At 37.6% G+C, this 22,144-nt stretch overlaps 1 protein-coding gene across 3 annotated transcripts in view; it reads right to left on the bottom strand.

Moving 5' to 3' along the window:
• Positions 1–22,144, bottom strand: part of COL4A4 (collagen type IV alpha 4 chain) — a 77,621-nt gene that overhangs the window by 29,202 nt on the left and 26,275 nt on the right. For all 3 annotated transcript variants that reach the window (XM_074877670.1, XM_074877672.1, XM_074877671.1), the window contains 19 exons: positions 21,459–21,527; positions 21,195–21,230; positions 20,397–20,459; positions 19,898–19,933; positions 19,681–19,722; positions 18,655–18,735; positions 17,352–17,405; positions 16,080–16,139; positions 15,324–15,368; positions 14,285–14,338; positions 9,540–9,609; positions 7,959–8,063; positions 7,197–7,361; positions 6,540–6,632; positions 6,039–6,202; positions 2,946–3,018; positions 1,543–1,649; positions 906–1,089; positions 92–160 (listed from right to left, as the gene is read on the bottom strand). In XM_074877670.1, the coding sequence (XP_074733771.1) occupies positions 92–160; positions 906–1,089; positions 1,543–1,649; positions 2,946–3,018; positions 6,039–6,202; positions 6,540–6,632; positions 7,197–7,361; positions 7,959–8,063; positions 9,540–9,609; positions 14,285–14,338; positions 15,324–15,368; positions 16,080–16,139; positions 17,352–17,405; positions 18,655–18,735; positions 19,681–19,722; positions 19,898–19,933; positions 20,397–20,459; positions 21,195–21,230; positions 21,459–21,527 (1,570 nt within the window). The remainder of the gene's footprint in view (positions 1–91; positions 161–905; positions 1,090–1,542; positions 1,650–2,945; positions 3,019–6,038; positions 6,203–6,539; positions 6,633–7,196; positions 7,362–7,958; positions 8,064–9,539; positions 9,610–14,284; positions 14,339–15,323; positions 15,369–16,079; positions 16,140–17,351; positions 17,406–18,654; positions 18,736–19,680; positions 19,723–19,897; positions 19,934–20,396; positions 20,460–21,194; positions 21,231–21,458; positions 21,528–22,144) is intronic.

The raw sequence follows: 22,144 nt of genomic DNA, 5'->3' as shown, positions 1-22,144 counted from the left end.
ATGTACCTTTTTAGGACAGCTTCTTTTTTTAATTAGCAACTTAAAACTCCATTTCAATTAAACCGAAAAATTCTCCCATCTGTAAACATACCTTGAACACCTTTAAAACCTGGGGGACCTGGACTTCCAGGGTATGGTAATGTAATGCAGACAGTCTCACCTGAAGCAAGAGGGAGAAAGAAATTGGCCTATTTCATTTTAGAATAAATGAAGTCTGAACATTCACTGTAATATTTCTGTGGAACTAACCAACCAGATGTGCAAAGGTAAAGAGAAGGGACTGTTTATGCACATTGTTATTTCCGTATTACTTAAGGTTTGATGAAGAATCTTAAAATATACTTTTCTTGACACTTATTTTGTATAGAATATTGGTAATGATTCAAATTGTTGTAATACAGTTGTATTCTGTAAAGACAAAGATTTTTTTTTTACTTGACTCAGAAATTTGTCTTTACAATAGTCTCTGTTGCAAGAAAGAAATAATATTTTCATCTCCATTCTATGTACATTTCTGGTTTACACATACGCTATCAGCGTACATTTTTTTATTTTGGTAGGAATTTCTTGAAAACAAAAAAACAGACCAAGCCTTATGTATGAGTTGTATTTTCCAGCTCCTTCAGCAAAAAAGCATTGCCTTGCAAATCCTCACACTCAGGAATACTCTTAACTCCAGAAAATAATTCCTCTGATAGTGTGCAAGTGGCACTTTGCAGGTTTAAGGCCCCTAGCAACTCATATTCTCACCAGTGTCTGCTGCTGTTTCACATGACCACTGAGCTTGCCAAAACTGATTTTCACTAGGAATGGATAACACTATATATAATATATGTGAAACCATAATGGATGCTAACAAACATGTATTTTGTTATTTAGTTCCTAATGTAAACATTCAGAATTACCTTTCTGGCCCTTTGGACCAGGTGGCCCAACATTACCAGTATCACCAAAGTCCCCAGGGCTACCTCGGACTCCTGGAGGGCCAGGAAACCCCAAACCAGGCAATCCCATCTGTCCTTTTACCCCAGGAAGTCCCGGAACCCCAGGGAATCCTTTATCACCCGGCAGTGGTACTCCAGAATCGCCCTAAAAGAAAGAAATTGTTGGTAAAAAAATAACAGGACCTAATTTCTTTCTTCTCTTTGATTATCAAAAGCCATGTTAGAGAATTATCTGGAGAAACCACTTTTCCACAGTTAAGTGACTACACGGATGATACTAGTTTTAAATATTCAAAGTCAATAGGAATAAAGGGTAAAGTTTTGTGGATTTTTTTCCTTCCTGATCCTATAATATCAGCACCTAGTATATGCAGAAATTATATTCAGGAATATTAAAATAAACAGTTAATACTTCCAAGGAAATAATTTTTCAACAGATAAAAACTATGATTTTTCATCTAGGCTAACATAAAATTATAGAAGTGGTTAATCTGCTAGGAATGTGAAATAAAATGGTACTTTTCATTAGGTAGCTAGTCCTTTCATAAGACAATATGTTAACTGAAATGGAAGAAAAATCTGAGAAAGTCAGATGTACCTCAGCTCCTTTCTCCCCAGGCAATCCTAGTTCCCCATCTCTGCCGTTGTTACCTCTTTGGCCTGGAAATCCTGGAACCCCACTAGGACCTCTTTCACCTTTTATTCCTTAAAACAATTTGAAAAAAATGAAGTATAATATTTGCAGTAAGTTTTGGGTTTTTTTATTTTTGCTCAGGTAAATGCTGGGTAACCATTCATCATATCTGTATGATAATTTCCAGTTCCTGAATTTACATTTCCCTTAATGAGGTATTTTAGGTTTAGGAAGGCAGTATGTACTTGGACATCTTACGGAACAACTTGGGTCTCTCTGTGAAAGACGTGTTTACAGGCACCACAAGAATGTGGCTTTTGTTCATGCTATATACAGAGTGAAAATATTTTGTTATTGAAATCAGTCAGGGTTTTATTCTGGATTTCAGTGAAATCAGGATATAGCAATGCCATGTGATGCAGAATACTTGCATCAATATTCCCAAAAGGTTTTTATTTTTTTAATTTTTTTACCTCTAGATTTCTCTTGCACTAATATTTTTGAAAATGTAATTTTTGCATAAAGGACAATAAAACTATTCTAACCCAAAGATTCATTTTGCTGTGTGAAGAAATCCTTTGCAAATAAACAGCAAATGTTTTGCCCTGCTCCAACATCTGTAAACAAACACAGGCATCCAAAGCTAAGCTAACTTTTCACAAACAATAAGATGGACAATCTTTTGTCTGAATAATTAGTTTAGCATTTCTAAGTTTTGCCATCAGATTGCTGTAATTTGCTGTTCTCTGTTTCTTTTGCTTTTGCAAATCGTAACTGTAACTGTGGAGAAGTTTTGATCTATTTAATTACAAGAATTTCAGTTGTGCAACTGGTGGCCTATTGTTTCTCTTCAATGCCTGGTCAAGAGTAATTTTTAGAAATAGGAGCAGGAATCTGAATAGCCATTGAGACTTTGAGTTTTTCCCAAGAAGGATGTTGATGGTTTAAGTTGAGATAACAGCTGGGATACTGACATATGACACTTAAGGAGGTGGCTTCTGTACAATAATAGTTCTTCATGCTTTCATGTTAATTGTATTCTGCTTAGTCTTTACTATACAGACCTCTGTGAGAGCCTATCAATCACATGACATGAAAAGTCATTTGTTAGCATTAATAACAAGCTGTTAAAACTGTTTTATGGCTCAACTATAAAGTAAAAAACACAAAACACTGTGTTGATCTTGTGTTTAGCGAGAAGAAGATGAGCAAGATGGTACCAAGAAAGCAGCTTGGATAAACATGACTTCAGTAATTCACCAAACTAATGACTTTAATATTAAAGAGTAGATGAATATGGTTTTCTCATGCTATTGCCTAGATATTGTATAGGAAACAAAAAGGCTAATGAAAAAACTTGTGTTTACCTTTTATTCTAACTCTTCCTGGATCACCTTTCTCTCCTTTTTCACCATGTTGTCCAGCAGAACCAGGTGTCCCCTTACCATTGACAAAAAACAAAACAAAACAAAAGTTGTCAGTTATCTCCAGCAAGAAATCAGTGTGGGAATCGAGGGGAAAATCAGATATTTATCTCTGGCTCTTGCATTGTTTCCCCCAACCAGACCAATTAAAGTAACATGCCAAAAGAAATGCTTATGTCTTTTGATGACTTATAAAGAGGTGTGTGAACAGCCGCTGGCCTTTTCACCTGACTCTGCCAAATGAACAGATGCACAGCTGTAAGAAATTTTAATGCTAGAAGAATTGGATCCATGGCTGTATACAGCTGTGACTGTAAATGCAAGAATATTAAGATGCAAACGATTCACAAACTCTTCCCATGCAGACTTCAACCCACAATCCACCGAGGCTGCCCAGGAGGGGAATCGCTGGCGTGCAGTGCCTGCTGGATGAGGTTGTCCTCCCAGAAGTGACCGTGGCAGTAGGTAAGTGGTGCTTTTTTTACTGAGTGAAAGCCCACAAAGCTGCCAATAAAATTTTTATCTATGTCTAGTTACGTACCGGGTATTGTCAGAAGAATCTATGACTTTACAGGTTTAGAGGGGAAAAGAAGTACTTTTCCGTATCTTTATGCTGATTTGTACTCTCAACTCTCCAAGCTGAGTGTGGTTTGCATATTATCATTGGTGAGGGGCTGATCTTGCAACAGCACATGTGGGTAAATATATTTTACCATGTAAAATTTACATAGAAGGCCACTAAGGTTGAAAAACTGGGGTATTATTTAGCTGGTTTCCTCTGTTATTCAGAATCTTTCACTAAGAAATAGGTGGAGAAAATATAATTTATAATGTGATTGTAAATCCTGACAATTGTAAAACAGGGAGGAGACTTCTGAAAAATGTCATGTATCTGAAACTAGCAGTGACTATTTGTTAAAATATTTAGATCTTCAAGTTCCAGTGACCAGTTATTGGTGTCTGAAAAGCAGAATGAGATATTTAGGAAGAAAAGAGAGCAGAAAAATGGAAAAAGTATATATGTAGGAAATTCATTAGACCAAAGCACTTCTGTATCAAAGTGAATTATTTCTTTCCAAACTGATTACTTTGTCCTTGTTTCTTACTTAAGTAATCTAAGAACACCAAAGTGTTTAGGACAAGGCTTCAAGCTTTATTTCAGACCCACAAGGGCTAAAGCATACTTTCAAAAGTAGCAAAAAGATCAAAATCTCACATAATCCACTCAGGTAATAGGATTTTAAGAAAAGAAAAGAAGAAATGAAAACCTTGCAATTAAACTATTGGAACTAGAGTAATAGAGCCTCTCCACCTCCTTCTCTCAGTCTCACAATGGTTTGGTTTTGTTTTCCTTTTTCTTTTGAAAGAAAATTTTCTGGAAACTTTTAAGCAGTTTCTCATGTGAAAAAGAGTTCTGCTATCAAAACAAAACAAAACCTCAAAAAACCCAAAACAGTCATAAAGCCAAGCACATCTATGTATATTTTCAGAGAAATAGCTCTCATACACAAGGAAGTATATTTAAAACTCCCTCTATTTGACATCATTTTGGTATGCAGCATCCTGGATGTACAGTCCACATGCCAGACCAGAACAAGTGAAACAAAATCACAGCAAGTTCAATAAATCATCTTATAATGTATTCCTGAAGCAGTTAGATTAAGTGGTATTTTGAATTATTGCTCAATGTGAGGAATAAGATAAACTATATGAATCACATTAAAGAAAATAACTCTGTTTCCAAAAGTAATGGCTAGTTTCACCAAGTTAGCCAACAAGCATCACCCAGTAAATTATTGACCCAGTAAACATATAGTGCTTGAGCTCAAATTTACTTTGTTAATCCTGCAAACTGCCAATATTAAAGTAGAAATACACATCTGACCTAAAGGTATCTTTTATATATTTCTTAATTACTTTCTTCCCCCCACCTTGCCATGAAAAATCTTTATCGTTTTTTTCCATGAAAAACTGGATGTCAGATTTGTTAATGCTGAAATGAACTGGTCTTAGGAAAAAATTAACATTACGTGCTGCTGTCAAATGATTCCAGTACTCAGAATCTTTACTACCAGAAAGTTCATTCAGTTTCTGCTCTTGAGGAACTTGAAATTAAATTGTTACATTGCAAGGAAGCTATTCAAGCAAATGAAAAGTCTTTATTTTGATGGTTAATTTTTCCTTCTAAGAACTATTAAATGAAGGGCAAATTTTTTATTCCATTTCCGCTTCATTGCTAATATGTATGTTGGAGAGAGACAAGGCATGGCCTATAGTGGCTGATCCTTGTGGAGAACAAACTTTGGCTGAATAGTGGCTGAAAATGGGAGATGATAAAGTGATATGTAACAGTAAAGGGATAAACACTAACAAACAGCAATGCCTTTCAGACTCTGTGGGAATGAAGCACTCTACATTATGTTCAGGCTGCCTCATAATATAAATTAAACATATCAAATTAATTAAGCTTTTCAATTAATTTTTAAAAAAGGAGTAAAGAAAATGACTTGAAATGCCTCAATAAAATCAAGGGTTCCTTTTTCTTCAGACCTTGGCCCTGCCCCCAGATGGATGTTGATATAAAATCCATCTTGACCTGCTGACATCATACAATTTTTTGCCTCAATAAGATTTTGCTGGAAATGCTTTCCTTTGAAATAACTGAAAAATCATCTTCAGTGGAGCAATTTGTGCATCTACAATTTTTTCAAGAAAAACAATGGGTATTCAAAACTACAAGTAAAAACAAGTCAAAACAAAACAAGATGAACATTCACCAGCTCTCCTAAGCCTCCTGACCCCCCACAAACACAGCATGGGATTCTGTCCCTCAGTGTAAAACTCTGTCCACTGCCGCAAGGGAAATCAGATAGAAGCTAATAAAATGCATCCTCCAACAAGACTGTAATAAACAAAAGTAGATAAAGCTTTCAGATAGTTTTCCAGGGCAGTTCCTCCACCTCTCTGCTGAAATGCCTCCTGCATAAGTGGTAACTTGATGTTATTTATTCACTGAAGCTCATGAAAACTACTCACAGGGAGCCCTGGTGATCCCATTGCACCAGACAAGCCCGGGTCGCCCTTTTCTCCATGTCTTCCAGGGTATCCCATTTGTCCTTTCTTTCCTTGAGTACCTGGAGGTCCTGGCAAACCACGGCGACCAGGAGGACCAGCACTACATGAGCAGAGGCCTTGATTTCCTACATGAATGTGTCAAAATTACATTAAAACAGTTGCAAAATGAATACACAAAAAATAACACTGCCCTTTTCCTTTTCTGTGTGAGTATTGCACAGATCATTTTCTTTCATTATGTCCTCCCAAGGAGTGAAGCAGATCAGTCTCTTTTTACAGTGCTGAATAACTGCTGCGCTGACATGACTCTACTGACTTAAAAGCCCCAATGCCAACAGGCCATTTAATTCCACACTTTGATGGGCCTTATCCTCCAAGTTACCATAAACTTCTTGCAAATTTAGGTCTGATGTATCTGGCAAAGGTCTCATGTTCAAATTGTTGCTATCCAGGCATACTTACCCTTTTCTCCTTTTTCACCTTTTCTTCCCGGAAGGCCTATCTGACCTTTTGCTCCAGGTTCTCCAGGGATCCCTCTGTCAGTACAGATTATACCTTTGAAAAAACAAATTGTACAGCTAGTATAAATCAGGTTGACTGTTTCCACAGCTTAGATCACATGTTGTCCGCTCCCTTATCTTGCTATCCTTATGTGAGAAGCTAAAGATTTTATGAAATGTTTTACAAGCCATTGCTTATAGATCACACCATAAGAGTCAGTCTGGCTACAGCTGATGTTGACACATTGTTTTTTCATTGCTACTACTTCTTCCTTTTTCGACTGTAGAAATTTATGACTCTTGTTTCTTTACTAAAGCATGCTGATTTGGGTTTCCTCCCCAGTTTGCTGTGTTTTTAACTTCAGGTGATATATTTTTAGGGACATTTTTCATATATGTTACTTTGTGGGCTTAAATCACACAGAAAACTATGAAAATCTTGACATTTCACTGATTGATAACTAATAGGAAAAACATGTTTTCTATATCACATGTAAAGTTTGATATATCTGTCAAAATTCACTTTTCACCTCTGTGTTTTCTGTAGGACCAACAACAGCAATGAATCTATTAATATGCAGAATAATATTCATGCCATATAAATTGCTGTTAAACCTACTGGGTAGTCCAGGTAAGCCTTGTCTTCCTGGCTGTCCTGGTAGGCCGGGTGGTCCAGGAAATCCAGGTCTTCCTGGGATTGATTCACCTGTTCCAGGGAAACCAGGGTCACCTTGAAAACCTTGAGGTCCTGGTGCCCCACTTACTCCTGGCAGGCCAGGCAGACCTGTAAAGAAAATAATGGTATATGGCCCATACAGCTTCATAATAATGATTACTACAAGATATGAAGGAGGAAATTACAGACCATTCAGAACTGTCCTGAAGAAGAGCTTCTATATAACAAAGACTAAATTTAAATGTTTCGGTTTTCAAGGATTCCCAGGAAAAGAGGCTCCTGCTTTAGACATTCAAATACTTTTTTTCCTCCTCCCCATTATCTCTTTTCCAGACATCCCAGTTATTCTAGTTCCTTACACACAGCAAAGTCATCGTCATCACCCTCCTTTATATCTTCTTGGAATGCAAAATAGAATTTTTGAGCACGCCACTGCAGATACAGGCATACCATGGATCTACAGTGCATGGTAGCATTCTGCTTTGGTTTTTGTTCCTTTTCTAGTAATTCTTCATGTACTCTTTGGGGCATTTTGGTTCTTTCTTTGCCACTAAGTACTGAGCTAATATTTTTACTGAACTCTCTGTAGAGCTCAGATCCTTACTGTTGGTGACTTGCATCAAGCAAGAACAAAGAACAGTTTTCTTTTAGCTGCTTTCTCTCCTACTGGTATATAGTTCACATTTTATCCCCTACTTCTCTTACTTGTTCCATCATCTCCTGGTCTTCCTAGCAGGCCTGCAGGACCAACTGGTCCAACTGACCCCATATCACCAGCAGGACCCGGAAATCCAGGATCTCCTTGTGGACCTACACAGAATTATAAAAACATGTGAATTGAACACCTTATGCAACTGACAGCTTAAATCTAAATTAAACTGCCACCAAAATTCTAATTTGGGAAATATACAAAAGTAAAATACAATAACTTCTTTTGTCTTTATGAAACATTTTAAAATGTGTAACAATTTAATTTTAAGGTGGGAGGATTTGGTTACTTTTCTATGGATTCTTGCCCATTTCGTGGGCACAGTTTCAACTCTTTGTCATTCTGTACTAGTATCTTTGTGCTACATATTTCAATGCTGAGAGAAGTGTTTGCCCAAAATGAATACATGTAGCATGTAAAATAACTGTGCATTGCATGTTATACACATTTGGCAGTGCAGACGGAGGTTATTTCAGGATCATCCCAGTTGAAATTATCCAAATTTTTAAATGTATTTTCAAAATTTCTATAATGAATATAAAATTGCAATTACATAATGATAAAGAAAACCTGAATCAGACAAAGGGCTTCATTAAACTGGAAAAACAAAATATTGGTAGTAGTTCTGTTCTCAAACAATTCTGCTAAAGGCCCCTTTCTCTGAAGAATGTATTCACTCACATACCATGCACATGATTAACTTTAAATGTTACTTGAGATATTAAGCATGGGGTTAAGTCTTTAACTGCATGTGCCAGAAACAGAAGCCAAGAGAAAACAAAATTAATTGATCTTTGGATGAGGCCCCTATCTAATGTGGAGGTTCTGCTGAACTGAGGTCATGTTGTATCTTACTTCTGTGTTCACGATCAGCATTTGCTGCACTAGAAATACAATTTATGGTAAGTTTTCCCTTGAAATATTCTTACAATACAGGTTCCCCAAGTGTGAGATGCCAAAGCAAATCCCTTCCAGGCAGCAGGCTTGGCTGTTCCCCACTGCCTCCTGCTATGAAGTAAGAACTTCCACACACTTTTTCACCAATTAGCTGATAAAGATGGGGATAAAGGGAGCAGGGACGTAAAAGCCCAGCCTGAAGTTTAGGTAGGAAGGTAATAAGATTGACAGGTATTCTGTTGGGAGTAATAGTTCTAGGATTTCACCCCTGCTATATAATAGGAAGCTTAATTGTAGTCTAATATCTGTGTGTTGTGGCAATTCTGAAAATAGGAATTCTAAATAACAATGGGAATGATGGTTTTCTTATTAGCAATCTATTATTGAGCTTATTTTTCATAGCTTTTTCTTAAATATGCTTAGGTTGAATAACTAGGGATAGTCCTGCAGATCTTGCTGTGACTGTATGTATAAAGATCTTTCAAGCAAACATTTAATCTGAAACTTGTATGTTTAATGTAGCTCCAGTTAAATCAGTGAGATACAAAAATGTGGCCACTAGGAAGATAATGATTTAGGATCCTGTCCCCTGAATCCCTAGGGATCACTTTCAAATACCGTAGCAAAATAGGTCCTACATACTTTATACTGCAGAAAGATTAATTAAAACTAGCTATAACCTTTTATAGGAAGCAGAGGAGTTCCAACAGTTCCGGGAGGACCTGGGGGCCCTTTTTCTCCTGGATCCCCCTGTAAGAGTCCAACAATAAATTTTACTGATAGATACAAATATGCAGTGCTAGCATGTAACTGAAAATTTCAACAGTGGTGGGGTATGTAAGGATGTGACACATATCACCTGGGAAACTTGATTTTGACACTTTATAGCATTTAAAACCAGGTAAGAAGATATAAAATAATCATTATCTTTCAGGATACCAGTGACTAAACAGTACATATCTACTGCACATATCTATTTGACTCTTCAAAACTTGTGACTGCTGTATTTTATTTCATTCATTTATTGTAAAGATGAATGAATTACAGTAAATCAGTACCCATTTAATTGAGACATTTTGATTTAGCAACCAAGCTGTAATTATTTGCCTTAAAATTCTATATCAGAATTTGGAAATTACTTCTATGATGACAGATAAACATTAAGAAAAGAGATTTCATGGTCTGACAGATATTATTGATGGTAAGAGATACTCAAAGCTCTTATAAGAAGTTTAAAACCTGCATCAGGGAAACATAAAAGTGCCTAAGGGCAAGGAAAATCACTTCTGCTTGGAGGATTTCTAAATTAGCTTGGATTTTAATATTTAGAATTGCGAGTGAAGTGGACTTTATGGGAAGTCTTTTATGTGGCAAATTGTATTAGACTTTTTGCTTTGTAGATTTGGACTCAACCCTGCTCTCTGCAGCAAACGGGAACAGAGAAAACAAGAATGTGAATGTGGGAACTGCGTAGTGAGGTTGCATTCCTGGGACTGGAGTTCAGGGCCTTTTAGGACACAGACAAGAACCAGGACTGCAAAACTGGATACCCACTCCTACACAAGTAAAAACAAGGAGTCCATGCCTCTTTCTGGGCTTTTTTTAAAAAAATTGGTATCTGGATATTCAAACGTTTCTGGAGCTGTCACTGACTGCTGTCCTCTTGACCTTTGGCCTTCTGGCTGGCCTTTTTCCTTTGACTATGTCTTGCAGAATGAAATTACAGCCTCGTGTCACCTCTGGCTATTTTAAACAGGAATGTAAATTTGTCTTCCCTAATGACAGAGTCTTCTGTTTGGCAAGGAAGAAAAAATAAACCTAGCATTTTTCCTCCTACAATAAACTTAAAAAGTATGTTGGGATTTGAAGTTAATGATGATAAAAGTATCAAAGATTTGTACAATAGATGGATGTGGCCCAAGTCTTGCATGATTTTCATGCTGATTTTAAACTGACACAACCAGAACACAAGAAAGAACTGAAGAGTCAATGAGCCAAGGTCAAAAATTTTGGTTCTTGGTATCTCCTTAAGTGACAAATCCCAGTGGTGGTCTCTGAAAATCTCTGTCTTTAGGCTGTTAAGTCTTATGACACTCTGGATAGCAGTTTTGTACTTGCTGTGTTTTCACTGTTGGTACACTCCTACATAGTGGCATATATATGTTTGGATTATTTTGTTGACTGATACTGTTTTCCCATAAAAATTTCAAGAGTCTTGACTTGCCAACAGTCTATTAAAAAAAACCTAAAAATGCCAAAAATGTTCAACAGAAGCATACCTTTACTGTATTCTGTGACCTGAAGTCTTCTTAAAATGAAAGCTTATAATCACCAGTTTTACTGGTATCCCTATTAAGCATTAAACACTGTATTTGTTCTGTAAATTTCTATAGCGTTATATAATGTGAATGGCCAAGAACATTTTGCACTGCAGTATTTTAATGAGACTCACTGCATTAGTAGCAGAGACAAATGGTCTCAGAGTGATTTCATCAGGACTCCCACTCTCCCTGTATTTTGTCTGAAGAAGCCATTTTGAGTTTTTTCACATTTACCGCAGAATTGGTGAGGTTAGAATGGATCTCTTGTCCAACCCCCCTGCTCAAGCAGGACCACCTAGAGCTGGTTGCCCAGGACCATGTCTAGACAGCTTTAGAGTATCTACAAGGATGGAGACCAGTGCTGAGTAGAGGGCAAGGCTCGCCCCACTCAGCCTGCTGGCAATACTTTTCCTAAGGCAGCCCAGGACATCAGCAGCTGCCTTTGCAGCCAGGGCATGTTGCTGGCTCCTGTTCAAGATCCACACAGTGTTGCCAGTGTCCAGACTCAGGGATCAAAAGGTAAAGGTATGCCAACAATTCCTTGAAGTCCATTCTTTGCTTTAAGCAACCATTAACATTTTTTAAAGATTAAATCTACCTTGAATGCAACTGGGTTTTTTTCTGAGTCTCCTTCCTTCTCTTAAATCTGAATGCATCTTACATTCTCTTTAAATGTGTTTATTTCAGAAAAATCTACTTGAGGATGGGATATTCTCAGGAGGGGTTTAAAACATATTCTTGCCCCTCCAGTTTATGTGATTTTTAACAGATCATAAGCAACACCTGGAGAGTCCAGATGAACAGTTGATGCAGTCTAGGTAGATCTGCACTTTTCAGGAATAATCAGATTTATCCAGTTGTTTCGCAAGCAAAACTACTGTGCAATCATTCGAAATTTTGTGTATGAGTTAAGCTGATTTTTTTTTAAGTTGTGTCTATACTTGTTTTGTTTTCTTTTGCTCCATGCATTAGCAATTGCAATTTCATCTTTCTGAATCATTACTGCAGGCACTCAAACTTTTCCCTAGCATAATCTACCAACAATTAATGATTTTTTGCTTACTGTTTGCAGTGTTAATTGATAGCTTCTCAGACTGTGGTCTAATCAGTGGAGGCTCAAGAATGCACTGTTTTGTCTATACAATGTCTTGTCTCAAGTTTGTTAATGATGCCCCCAACTAAAACAATATGCACATCAGGGTGAGTACTTTTTAACAACAAAACACTGAAGGTTTGATTCTGCTTTTGGGGAGTAATGGACTGTAATGATTCTTCTGTTTAAATAAGACATGCAATGTTTCTGTCTAATCAGTATCTGAATGTTATTGTGAAGCTGATGATGGGCAAGTAGGAGAAAAAGATGAACATCCATGGACAATTCCCCCCCCTACCCCCGCCAAGTACAAGTACAACTACATAAATGAAATCTTGGCTGAAGAAGCTGATCTAGCACTCTCCTGGCAGTCCTAACTTTGAAACAAGTAAGCCTGTAACTAAACCAGATGTTTTTATTGTACTTTTCCTTATTTATTCCATGCCTTTGTCATTTCTCATTTGTAAACCTGCTTCTTGAAAACTTGTTTGTTGCTTTTTATTTGTCCACTTTCAACTGTGTCTTTAGCAGTATACTACTTATGGCAAGTTTGGACCAGCCACCATTTACTTCCTTGTATCATCAGAGATTATGTAGAGTGTGTTCCAATCTTAACTTCTAATTTGTAACACAAGTGACTCTTGCCCAAATCTCTTGAGTGTCATTTCTGTGATTTCACAGGTGCAACTAATCGTGCTTTAGGAAAAGTTAGTTTTATATGCAGCTTTCCAAAAAAATTATTTCAGAGGGAAATAAACACTTCTTGACTTTTGTATTTCAGAATATTTAGAGCCAAATTCATTAGTGCAATTAGTTCAATTTGTGCAATATTGGTTTTGTCCTCTGTACTGTGGTAATAACTTCGATGAGCTTTTTCAACCTTGCTGTTTTTACTGATGATCCTGTCACCCACCTTCTTCATTGCAGCATTTCACTCCTCCTCTTGCTCATACACTGCTGACCACTTGAACCCTGACCCAGTGACGCCCTAGACCTTCTCCTGGCTAGACTCACTGCTGCTTTGCTCCTTCTAGAGTAGCATCCAGAACTGTGTTTTCATTCTGCATATGCTTTAGCATTGTAGATTCATAGAAAATATAATAGTTCCCTTCATTCAAGTTTTTGTTGTTAGAATTACAATATGATCCAGCAGTCATGATTACAATATGATCATTGGTTCTGCAGCCTGCAGAAAAGAATTCCATAAATTTATATCCTGAAATGTCACTAGACTGGCACCTGGGTCTTCTGAAATTGTATTAAGCTTCTCTTCCATGATTTTCAGATGAATATTCTCCTCTTCTACTGCTTAGCTCCCTGGATGTGACACCTACACTCCTGATCCCTAATGGAAAGCAGCAGGTATTGTAAAATAAAAAATAGCTAGCGTCATCTAAGTGAGCAAAAGTAGGAAATATTTAAACAAAGCTGGCATGAAGAAGTCCAGTTTCCATTGTGGTAAGCATCTTGGAAAAGCTACTTATGTGAACAGGTTGAACACATGCAAAGAGATTTTGGTAAGTCATGCGAACAAGCCCATCTGAATCAAATTTTGCCGCCTCATTTGGTGTCAATTATCATACTAGTTCATAGACCAAAGATTTTAGGATCGTACTGTTACCTAAACAGCGGGTTCCTTTACCTAGCATACCTCTCTGGGGACTGCAGCTCAACTATGAATAACTTGCAGAGTCGTACAGTTCATGGATTAGATAGCGATAGTGCTATAAAGATAACTATTGGCAATTGGGATTAACCAATTTCTATGGTATGCAAAATGGAATTTCCACGCTCATATGCACCAAGCAGGAACGTTTATTTGCATTGTTATTTACTACCATGCTGTTGAGTAACTACGACTATCATGAAAATACTAAATTTTAAAGGTAATTATGACTTTATAAAAGGAAATGGTCTGATAAGCAAGTACATTTTGGGAGGAATCATTAGCATTTATATAGGGGAGTGTGTGTGTGTGTGTGCATGCTTGTGTGTTTGTTGGTTTTTTTACCTGTATGCCCGGATAGCCAGGTTGTCCAGGAAAACCAGCAAATCCTGTTTCCCCCTGGGAAGGGTCATAAATATAATTTGATTAATATAATTAATTGAACAAAGACCAGTAAGGCAGTCATACAATACTGTCATGTTATAATAGCATCTGCAGCTTGTTTCCAAAAATTCACTGGGTTTGTACAGGAGATGTTATGTTTCATAGAATCCCTTCTGTTAAAAAAACCCACAACATGTATAGCCAGGTTATTTAGACAGTGGTCAGCAGATTCAGTGTAGCTGGGGCACAGAACTAGCTGGAATACAGACCAGCAGACTCTATCTGCTTAATACAGCTGAAATTGGTTTGCTGCCTGCTGAATGATCCTCTTAAACTATTATTGCATGGAAAGCATCTGCGTATCAACTCCTCTCCTTTTATGATCTACTATTATACTCATCCATCCAGTATTCAAACTCTTTAGTTAGGCAGTGGTAAAAAACAAAGTAAAAAGTAATTTTGCAGATAAAACAGTCACCTGGAACATAACTCTAGATGCAAATATCTGTATGTTAATCTGATTTATGAATAGCATGATCATTACCTTAGCTACATTTGAAAATGAGCTGGAGAGAGGAGATAGGAAAAAGGGCAAGATGTAGATCTATGTACCTACATCCATTGTTCTTTACTCCAGTAAAATGTTGTAAGTTCATAACTAACATTTAGCAGACTTAACAGCAAAACTGGAATTTCTTGAGCCAGAAGGATGAACAAAACAGGCATATAACACAAAATTACACAAATAATGCCACCATGGCAAACAGCTAACATGGTGTGTAACTTTTCTATCATGCTATATGCATGTCCCACTGGCTTTTTCTCCTGCTTGCAACTTCAGATCCCCTTAGCCACTTCTGTGGCAACAGATAGCAGGAGAGAAACGAAGGAATGCAATGTGAGCTATCAAGTATGTGGAAATTCCAGATCTGCACAAATACAGAGAAAACCAAATCTCACTGATCCCACTGTTCAGGGAGCTGCTTATACTTTGTCTTACCTTCATCCCAGGAAAACCTGCACGTCCATAAGAACCAGGATTACCCTGATAAAAGCAAGTAGAATGTGAGCTAAAACAGTAAAAGCTTATTCAAAATGACACTTATTCAGAATTGTTGATCATTTAATGTTCCTTAGATAATTATTACTTGGGATATTTTCCTGTAATATTATTATTCAGAATTGCTGAGTAGTTCATATTCCTGAGATAATTATTACTTGGGAAATTTACCAAAAACTTTGGAAAGTTTTTGCAAATACTTTATATGAGAGATAGGTGTGAATTTGAACTATAGACTAAAGTAAACCAGGCAGGTCTTCACTTAATTTATTAAGTGAAGCACAATAGTGGACCAAGCACAATAGTGGACGTGGTGCTCCATGTGAGTGCTGCTGTGCAAATCAAGCACAGACTGCTGTAAGAAACTGCCATCGGCATGTATGGAATATATTAAAATTACTGTGTTAGTACTGTGCTACTCCAGAGCAGCTTTGTGCAGCTCTAAATATTTAGAGGATAACCCTACAGATTTACTTTCTTTCCAAGGACTGAAAGTCTGTATGAGCTTATGTTTAAGTCTGAGACAGGGTAAGTCCCAGCACAGGACTCCTAAGTGTTCTATACAAGAAAGTATGACAGATTAGTTTAAAAAAATCCTTAAAATCTTCCCTTGGAAATGCAAACTTAGACTGCCAAATATATTATGAACCTAATTATAGTGAATTTATGAAGTAATTTATTCCGTAACTTCCTTACCCGCAATCCAGGGAATCCAGGAATGCCTTTTTCACCCTTTTCTCCTCTCCCAAGTATGCCCTGGAGCATTCAAAATACTTTGTTTAAACAAGATGCTCAATGGAGTTTGCCATAAACTTTATTTTTTGTGCATGTTTATTAAGTTATGTATATACTAGGCTAATGGACCTTGTTTCACTTGCTAGGCTTAATCACTGGGGCTTACTTCATACAGCACCACTAGCAGAGCCTACATAGCTTGAGTTATTCAAGGAACTTGCTATGGTCTCTTCTTCAAGCTTAATGTGCTTTCAAGCAGTTTATTTTTTTTTTTTTAAAGCTCTGGGAATCTTTTGGGCTGCATCACTCAATTCCTGAGTTCCTGCTTATAACTAACTGTACTATTATCTACATGGACAGCTAGTACTGGAGCAAGGATATAAAGCCCATCTTTTTCAAAGTAAATCTGATACAATTGGTTTTGTCTTCTTTTCCAGTGCTAAGTAACAGTGGTCATTTTATGATGGAAAATGACTTTCTGAAAAAGTGCTAGAAATAGAAATGTGATGTTCAGGCTTCTCGTTTCTTCTCCTCTGCCTACAAAGCTAAATAAGTTTTTAACATAAACTAGACTCATTTTTTGTCCCCAGTTATCTTTCTGAGATCTGGTAGTTTCCTGCCTGTGAATTTTCCTCCTCCAAATCTATCAGCAATAAAGACTCTAGAATATTTTTTGTGGCTGCTTCTGCTCAGCGTCCAGGAACTCTTTACTGGCACACCAATGCTTAAATTAATCATGTTGACAGAAAGAAAAGCAAGGCTAGAATAGATAGCAAACAGCAACTCTTTCTGCAAACAGGTGGCTCTGCCTTCTTTACTCTTGAGGATACCCCTCATGTGAAGTTAGTGTCTTTCCCTAACATACTTAGGGAAACATACATCATGTCCCATTAAGAACACATACAGATCTTCTCTGTTTCTCTTCTTGAGAAAAAATAATCTGTGTTTCTATTTTCTTCACAGTGACAGTCCATTACGTGTCACTAGCCCAACTGGAAACAACACTGACCTTTCGCTACCAGGCAGCATTCAATAGGTACATATAAAACAGACTCAGAAAGGTTTTCCAAAGGGTTTTGAAATATTTTTGCTTTCACACTGATTTAGGTGGTGATTAAATTTCACAGCACAAATGCTGCTATTTCTTCCATCACCTTATGCTTTAAAAGATTAACTTAATAACCACAGAAGGAATTTGCTAGCACCATGAGAAAAAAAAATTGCATTACTTACTTTGGGTCCACGTGGCCCTCTGTATCCTGTTACCCCAGGTAATCCTTTTTGGCCCTACGTATACAAGGAAAGTTTGTGTGTATATTAATATGTAGGACATGCCTACGTGCTGTTTAACTCAATTACACCTGTTAAATAGTATTTTCTTAAGCACTGGGCCTGTTCCTCTAGGTGTACTAGGCAGAAGAAAAACAAGAAAAACAATTTTGTACTGATCTTTATTTCTGTTAACATTGTCAAACCAGCATAATGACTGTGGAGTGAGATAGATACATCTTTTCACTTGCAGGGACCTGCTAATCGGGGCTTTGTTCCTGCAAACATGCATGAGTAATTCTTTTTTGTTTGCACTCTATTTAGTTTGATGCAAGTATGCACATGCATAAATCTACGCTTTCGTGCATAGATCCAATCTGAATGGGATGCATGGCTGCTACATGGTTGTGATCATGTCATGTGTTGCACAGCAGCATATATCACACTTCACAGTAACATGGGGAATTTATAGAAGTTCTTTTGGCCCTTTCCCTCCTCCTCTTACACCTGTACATAGAAACTATTTGCATAATTAAAGCCTAAGATCCAATATGTGAAGCCTATCGGTTCCCTGAGTTGAGGCTGCAGGGGCTGGCAATGCCAAATTCACCTTTCATTTGTGTATTCAGATAAATCAGACTTGAGGACATAGAGACTCCAATATAGGGTTCTGTAATGCAATTTTTGTAACTCCTGTTCTTTTTAAACAAACATTCTAATGTTTTAAGGTACACAACTGTGGCTACAGTAGGTGTGATATTGAAGAAGTACAGTAAATAACAGGAACTTGCATTAAAAATAGACAACAACATCACACTTGATTTTCATATTAAAAGAGCACCTAAAAGGGTTAGGGTTGATAGTTCAAAACATTACATTGGAGAAATCTCAAAGAGAATAATTGCCAAAGATCCGAAAAATAAGTGTCAGTGAAGAGCCACAAAAGAGATTCAACAGCAGAATAACCAGCTTTACCTGAGATGCCTGAAATATGATTTGCTAATGATAAAAAGTTAAGAAAAACAAAGCAAGGGCAGCATCTCTTTTCTGCATCAAGACAGTCTTCCCTCAAGGACATGGGCTAAAGTACACATGGGCTCTCTTCTCCTGAAAGCCTGCAGGAAGGATGTTGAACAACAAGACTTCTGATGAAGTTGATGGTTTATTACAGAAAGAAAGATTTGTCCTATGCCATCCTTGAAAAAATTACATCACAGGATTGTACTTGCCAAGTTGAGCACAGTTAGATATGAAGACAAATTAACACCTTTTCTCCTTTGAACAGCTGAGCTCCAGGAGGTCCAACTAACAGTGGTGACCCAGGTGGTCCAGGAAGTCCGACGTCACCCTGTGGAAGCCAAAGGAAGAGCAGAAACACATTCTGTTCCATGCAAAGTTTCAGTGAGACTCAGCATGTTTTCCTCTTGCACTAAGTATTTCTGTACTCAGTGAACAGGTACTAATACCTGTAGATAAATAAAGGTTTGTACTGAGATCTGTAAGCCTCTCTACTGTCTTCCTAGATGAGCAAGGTTGATGATCTTAATCCCCTCCTATTCAGTCATTAAAAATAATGTTACAGCTAAGAAAATAAATGAGAACTGTGTACTCATGACTCCTGCTCCAAGTCTGCTGTGGAGATAGTTACAGGATTGTCAAATCTGTTGTGTGTCCACACAGCCTCTCGTGTTCCAGACTGAAGCCTTGAGCACAGAGCTTTGCAAATGTAAACGTGAAATTATTGATTTTCTATGGAAAGTTGTGCATGTCAGAAACTTGCACAAATTCTAAGAAGTGACTGTACAAATTCATAAAGAAAAATCAAATATTCCACATTGATTCTGTAAGTCCTGAGTATGCTAAGAGGTGGAGACTGCTTGTCCTCTTCTTACACCCCTTCCTTGGCATCTGTTGCTAGATACAGCCAGAGATGAGATTCAGTGACTTACCTGGTACAGCCACTGTTACTGAAGGGTACTGTTGTGATTGCTTAGGCAGTGTCTGTACAGAAGGTAATTGCTATGTAAATGCTAACTAACATACTGATTATTGCTTTTCAAAACCTCCAGAATATGCTTGATTCCTGTATGCAGCTCACTGAAGGGGAATCGCTTCTGCACAGAATTAATTGAGTAACTTATATTACTACTTCCATTCTAACGTGATTAGTGGGACCACACAGCCACAAATTAATGGGTTCCAGGGAACCAACAAGACTCTATTATACTCCTAATTCTGCAGCAATAATATATTTAATAATATCCGTTTTCTTTAATAATATTTGTTTTCTTACCGGCTCCCCCTTTTGTCCATCCACTCCAATACCTGGATTTCCCTAGTTGACAAAAAATGTACACAGTTTGAAGATAATCAGAAAATGCTGACATTAGAATCTAATCAAGTAACTCCTTTGAAAAACTGGGTAATAAATAACCATAAGGGACTTTCCAAATATTTGTATAAAATACTCTATTATTTCACTAACAACTTCAGGAAAAGTCATTGCCTACCTGTTCACCTGGCAAGCCAGGGTAACCTGGAATACCCTTTAAAAGAGAATGAAGACAAGTTAGTATGTCTGATTTAGAGACAGCTTTGCTTTGAAAATTACATCCTCTGGCCAGTAGCACCTAGAGGAAGAATTTCTTCCCGGGATGCGCCTACCCCAAAGTGCAATTTACTTTTTACTTTTTTAATTTTTACTTTTGCAATTTACCTGGTCACTGCTTTTGGGAGGGCTGAACTCTGGCTTCCCTCCACAGGTCATCCTGGCATTCCTCGATGACCACAGACTGCCAGGATGAAATGTGTTCAGGCAGGCATGGGAAGGAACATATGCTCCAATTCCTGAACTTCCAAACTCACAAGGTAAGACAAAATCTCTCTTTTTATCATCTGCCTCAAAAATGATTTATAGGCTTTGATTTACATTAAGGCAAGTTCTAAAATTGGAAGACCAGAATTTATGCATATCCTGAAAATGCAAGGCTGTATAACTGGTGATCTTACAGGCAAGCCTGGTTGGCCTGGGTATCCAGATGGGCCCATTGTACCTCTTGACCCTCTAGGTCCCTGGAAAAGATGGCAAAAGGTCTGGTTGTAAAAATACCATGAGCTTACCCTTTTCTCCACAGAACTAGTCCCTCCAAAATGCCTGCATCACTTGAACTCAGTCTACTGGCCACTGCATTCCACCCATAACCTGAAACTTATACCGTACCTGAAAGCTCACTGTCACTAGAGCAGCTCAGCACGTTTCTGGATAATACTGTACAGATACCAGAGAGTGCACAGTTATATGTTATTAATGGATTGAAAGAATGATTTGTCAGTAATTGTGCTACAGTGTGGACACTTGATACAGTTCATCAATTAATACTTTTTTGAAGGGGAAAAGAGGAACCCAAAGCCATTAAGAGTGTAAGTCAGCAACAAAACTAAACTCCCTCTTCTCATGTTTTTATGGCCAAACTACAGTAGCATGCTACGTGTTCTTGGGAGATCCACCAGATACTGTTGAAGAAGGTGTCACATCTCTACGTATCTTGCATTTCATGGAGAAAATATTCTGCAAACTGTGAGCACCAGGGTGACAGATGCTCAATGCACAACTAATGCAGATGGGTATGGTCTGTTTCTGCTCCTCTTCAGCCAGCATGAACTGGTCATGGAGGCACACTATAGGGACTCGATGTTTGTTAGACTTTATTCTGGAATTTTGCTATTTAAGGCAGGCAGGGAGAAAACCCAGTATTTCTTTACTAAGAAGGAAAATTTGAAAGCTCAGAACCCACTGACTGTACTTACAGGCATGCCGGGGGGTCCAGGATCACCTCTGTCTCCCTGTAATGACAGTCATTTAGCAAATAAATCATTACAAGCTTTGTTGTGGGTATTTTCTAACTTTATAGCTATTAAGATCACAAACTATCTGTTCCAGTTGTATATTTGCTTTTAATCTTTTTTGTTTTGCACCAAGCTTTATTAAACAGCAAGGAGTTATGAGGACAATTACATTTGCCATACATGTTTTCCTACAAGATATGATTTTTTTCACAGTCAGATACTTACTGGAGGTCCTCTTTCAAAATGTGACACATACACTGCACTTCCTTTTTCTCCTTTTTGCCCTGGATTTCCCTTTAAAAAAAAGAAGTCTTTTAAAACATGATCCACTTACTGACACCCTCCATTTATATAGTAATTGAATGATAATTTCTCAGGCTGTGCTTTTCTGGTGCCCATACATCACTAGGTAATCCACTAGAACCACCATCACTGCATGAGCATTTTGGAGTTCTTTTGCCTAACAAGACCCTTACGAGTAAAATTGTCTTCTGCACAGTTGAGCAAAACAGCTCCTCACAGCTTCTGGTCTCCTGCTGTGTTACATGCTCCTTAGCTCTTGGGTACTTCAATATTCTACAATCTTCACAAATCTTGCCTTTAGTATCAAGTCTGTCAATATGCCTACCTTTTCTTTCAGTGAGGCAGTGGCTTTAAGTATCAGCAGTCTGCCTTCTCCAAAAGTTCATGCTGTGATTTAGAAGAATATGTAGTGGGATTCTGCATACAGTTAAAAAGCTGAAAGTATGGACTGTGTTACATGCATAATCTTCAACATTTCCATCCTTAGGAAATATGTTTCACAGCCCATTAAAAAAAATAATTCTGATGCCTAAAGGCCCTGTATTTTTAAAAACTAAGTTCCCATGGTACTCATTGGGGAGTCCTTTGTAAAACTTTGCCAACCTTAG

This window comes from Strix uralensis, chromosome 9 (genome assembly GCF_047716275.1).
Source record: "Strix uralensis isolate ZFMK-TIS-50842 chromosome 9, bStrUra1, whole genome shotgun sequence".
NCBI lineage: Eukaryota > Metazoa > Chordata > Aves > Strigiformes > Strigidae > Strix > Strix uralensis.
The sequence above is the reverse complement of the archived record's forward strand: the minus strand, read 5'-3'. Positions and strand labels throughout refer to the sequence as shown.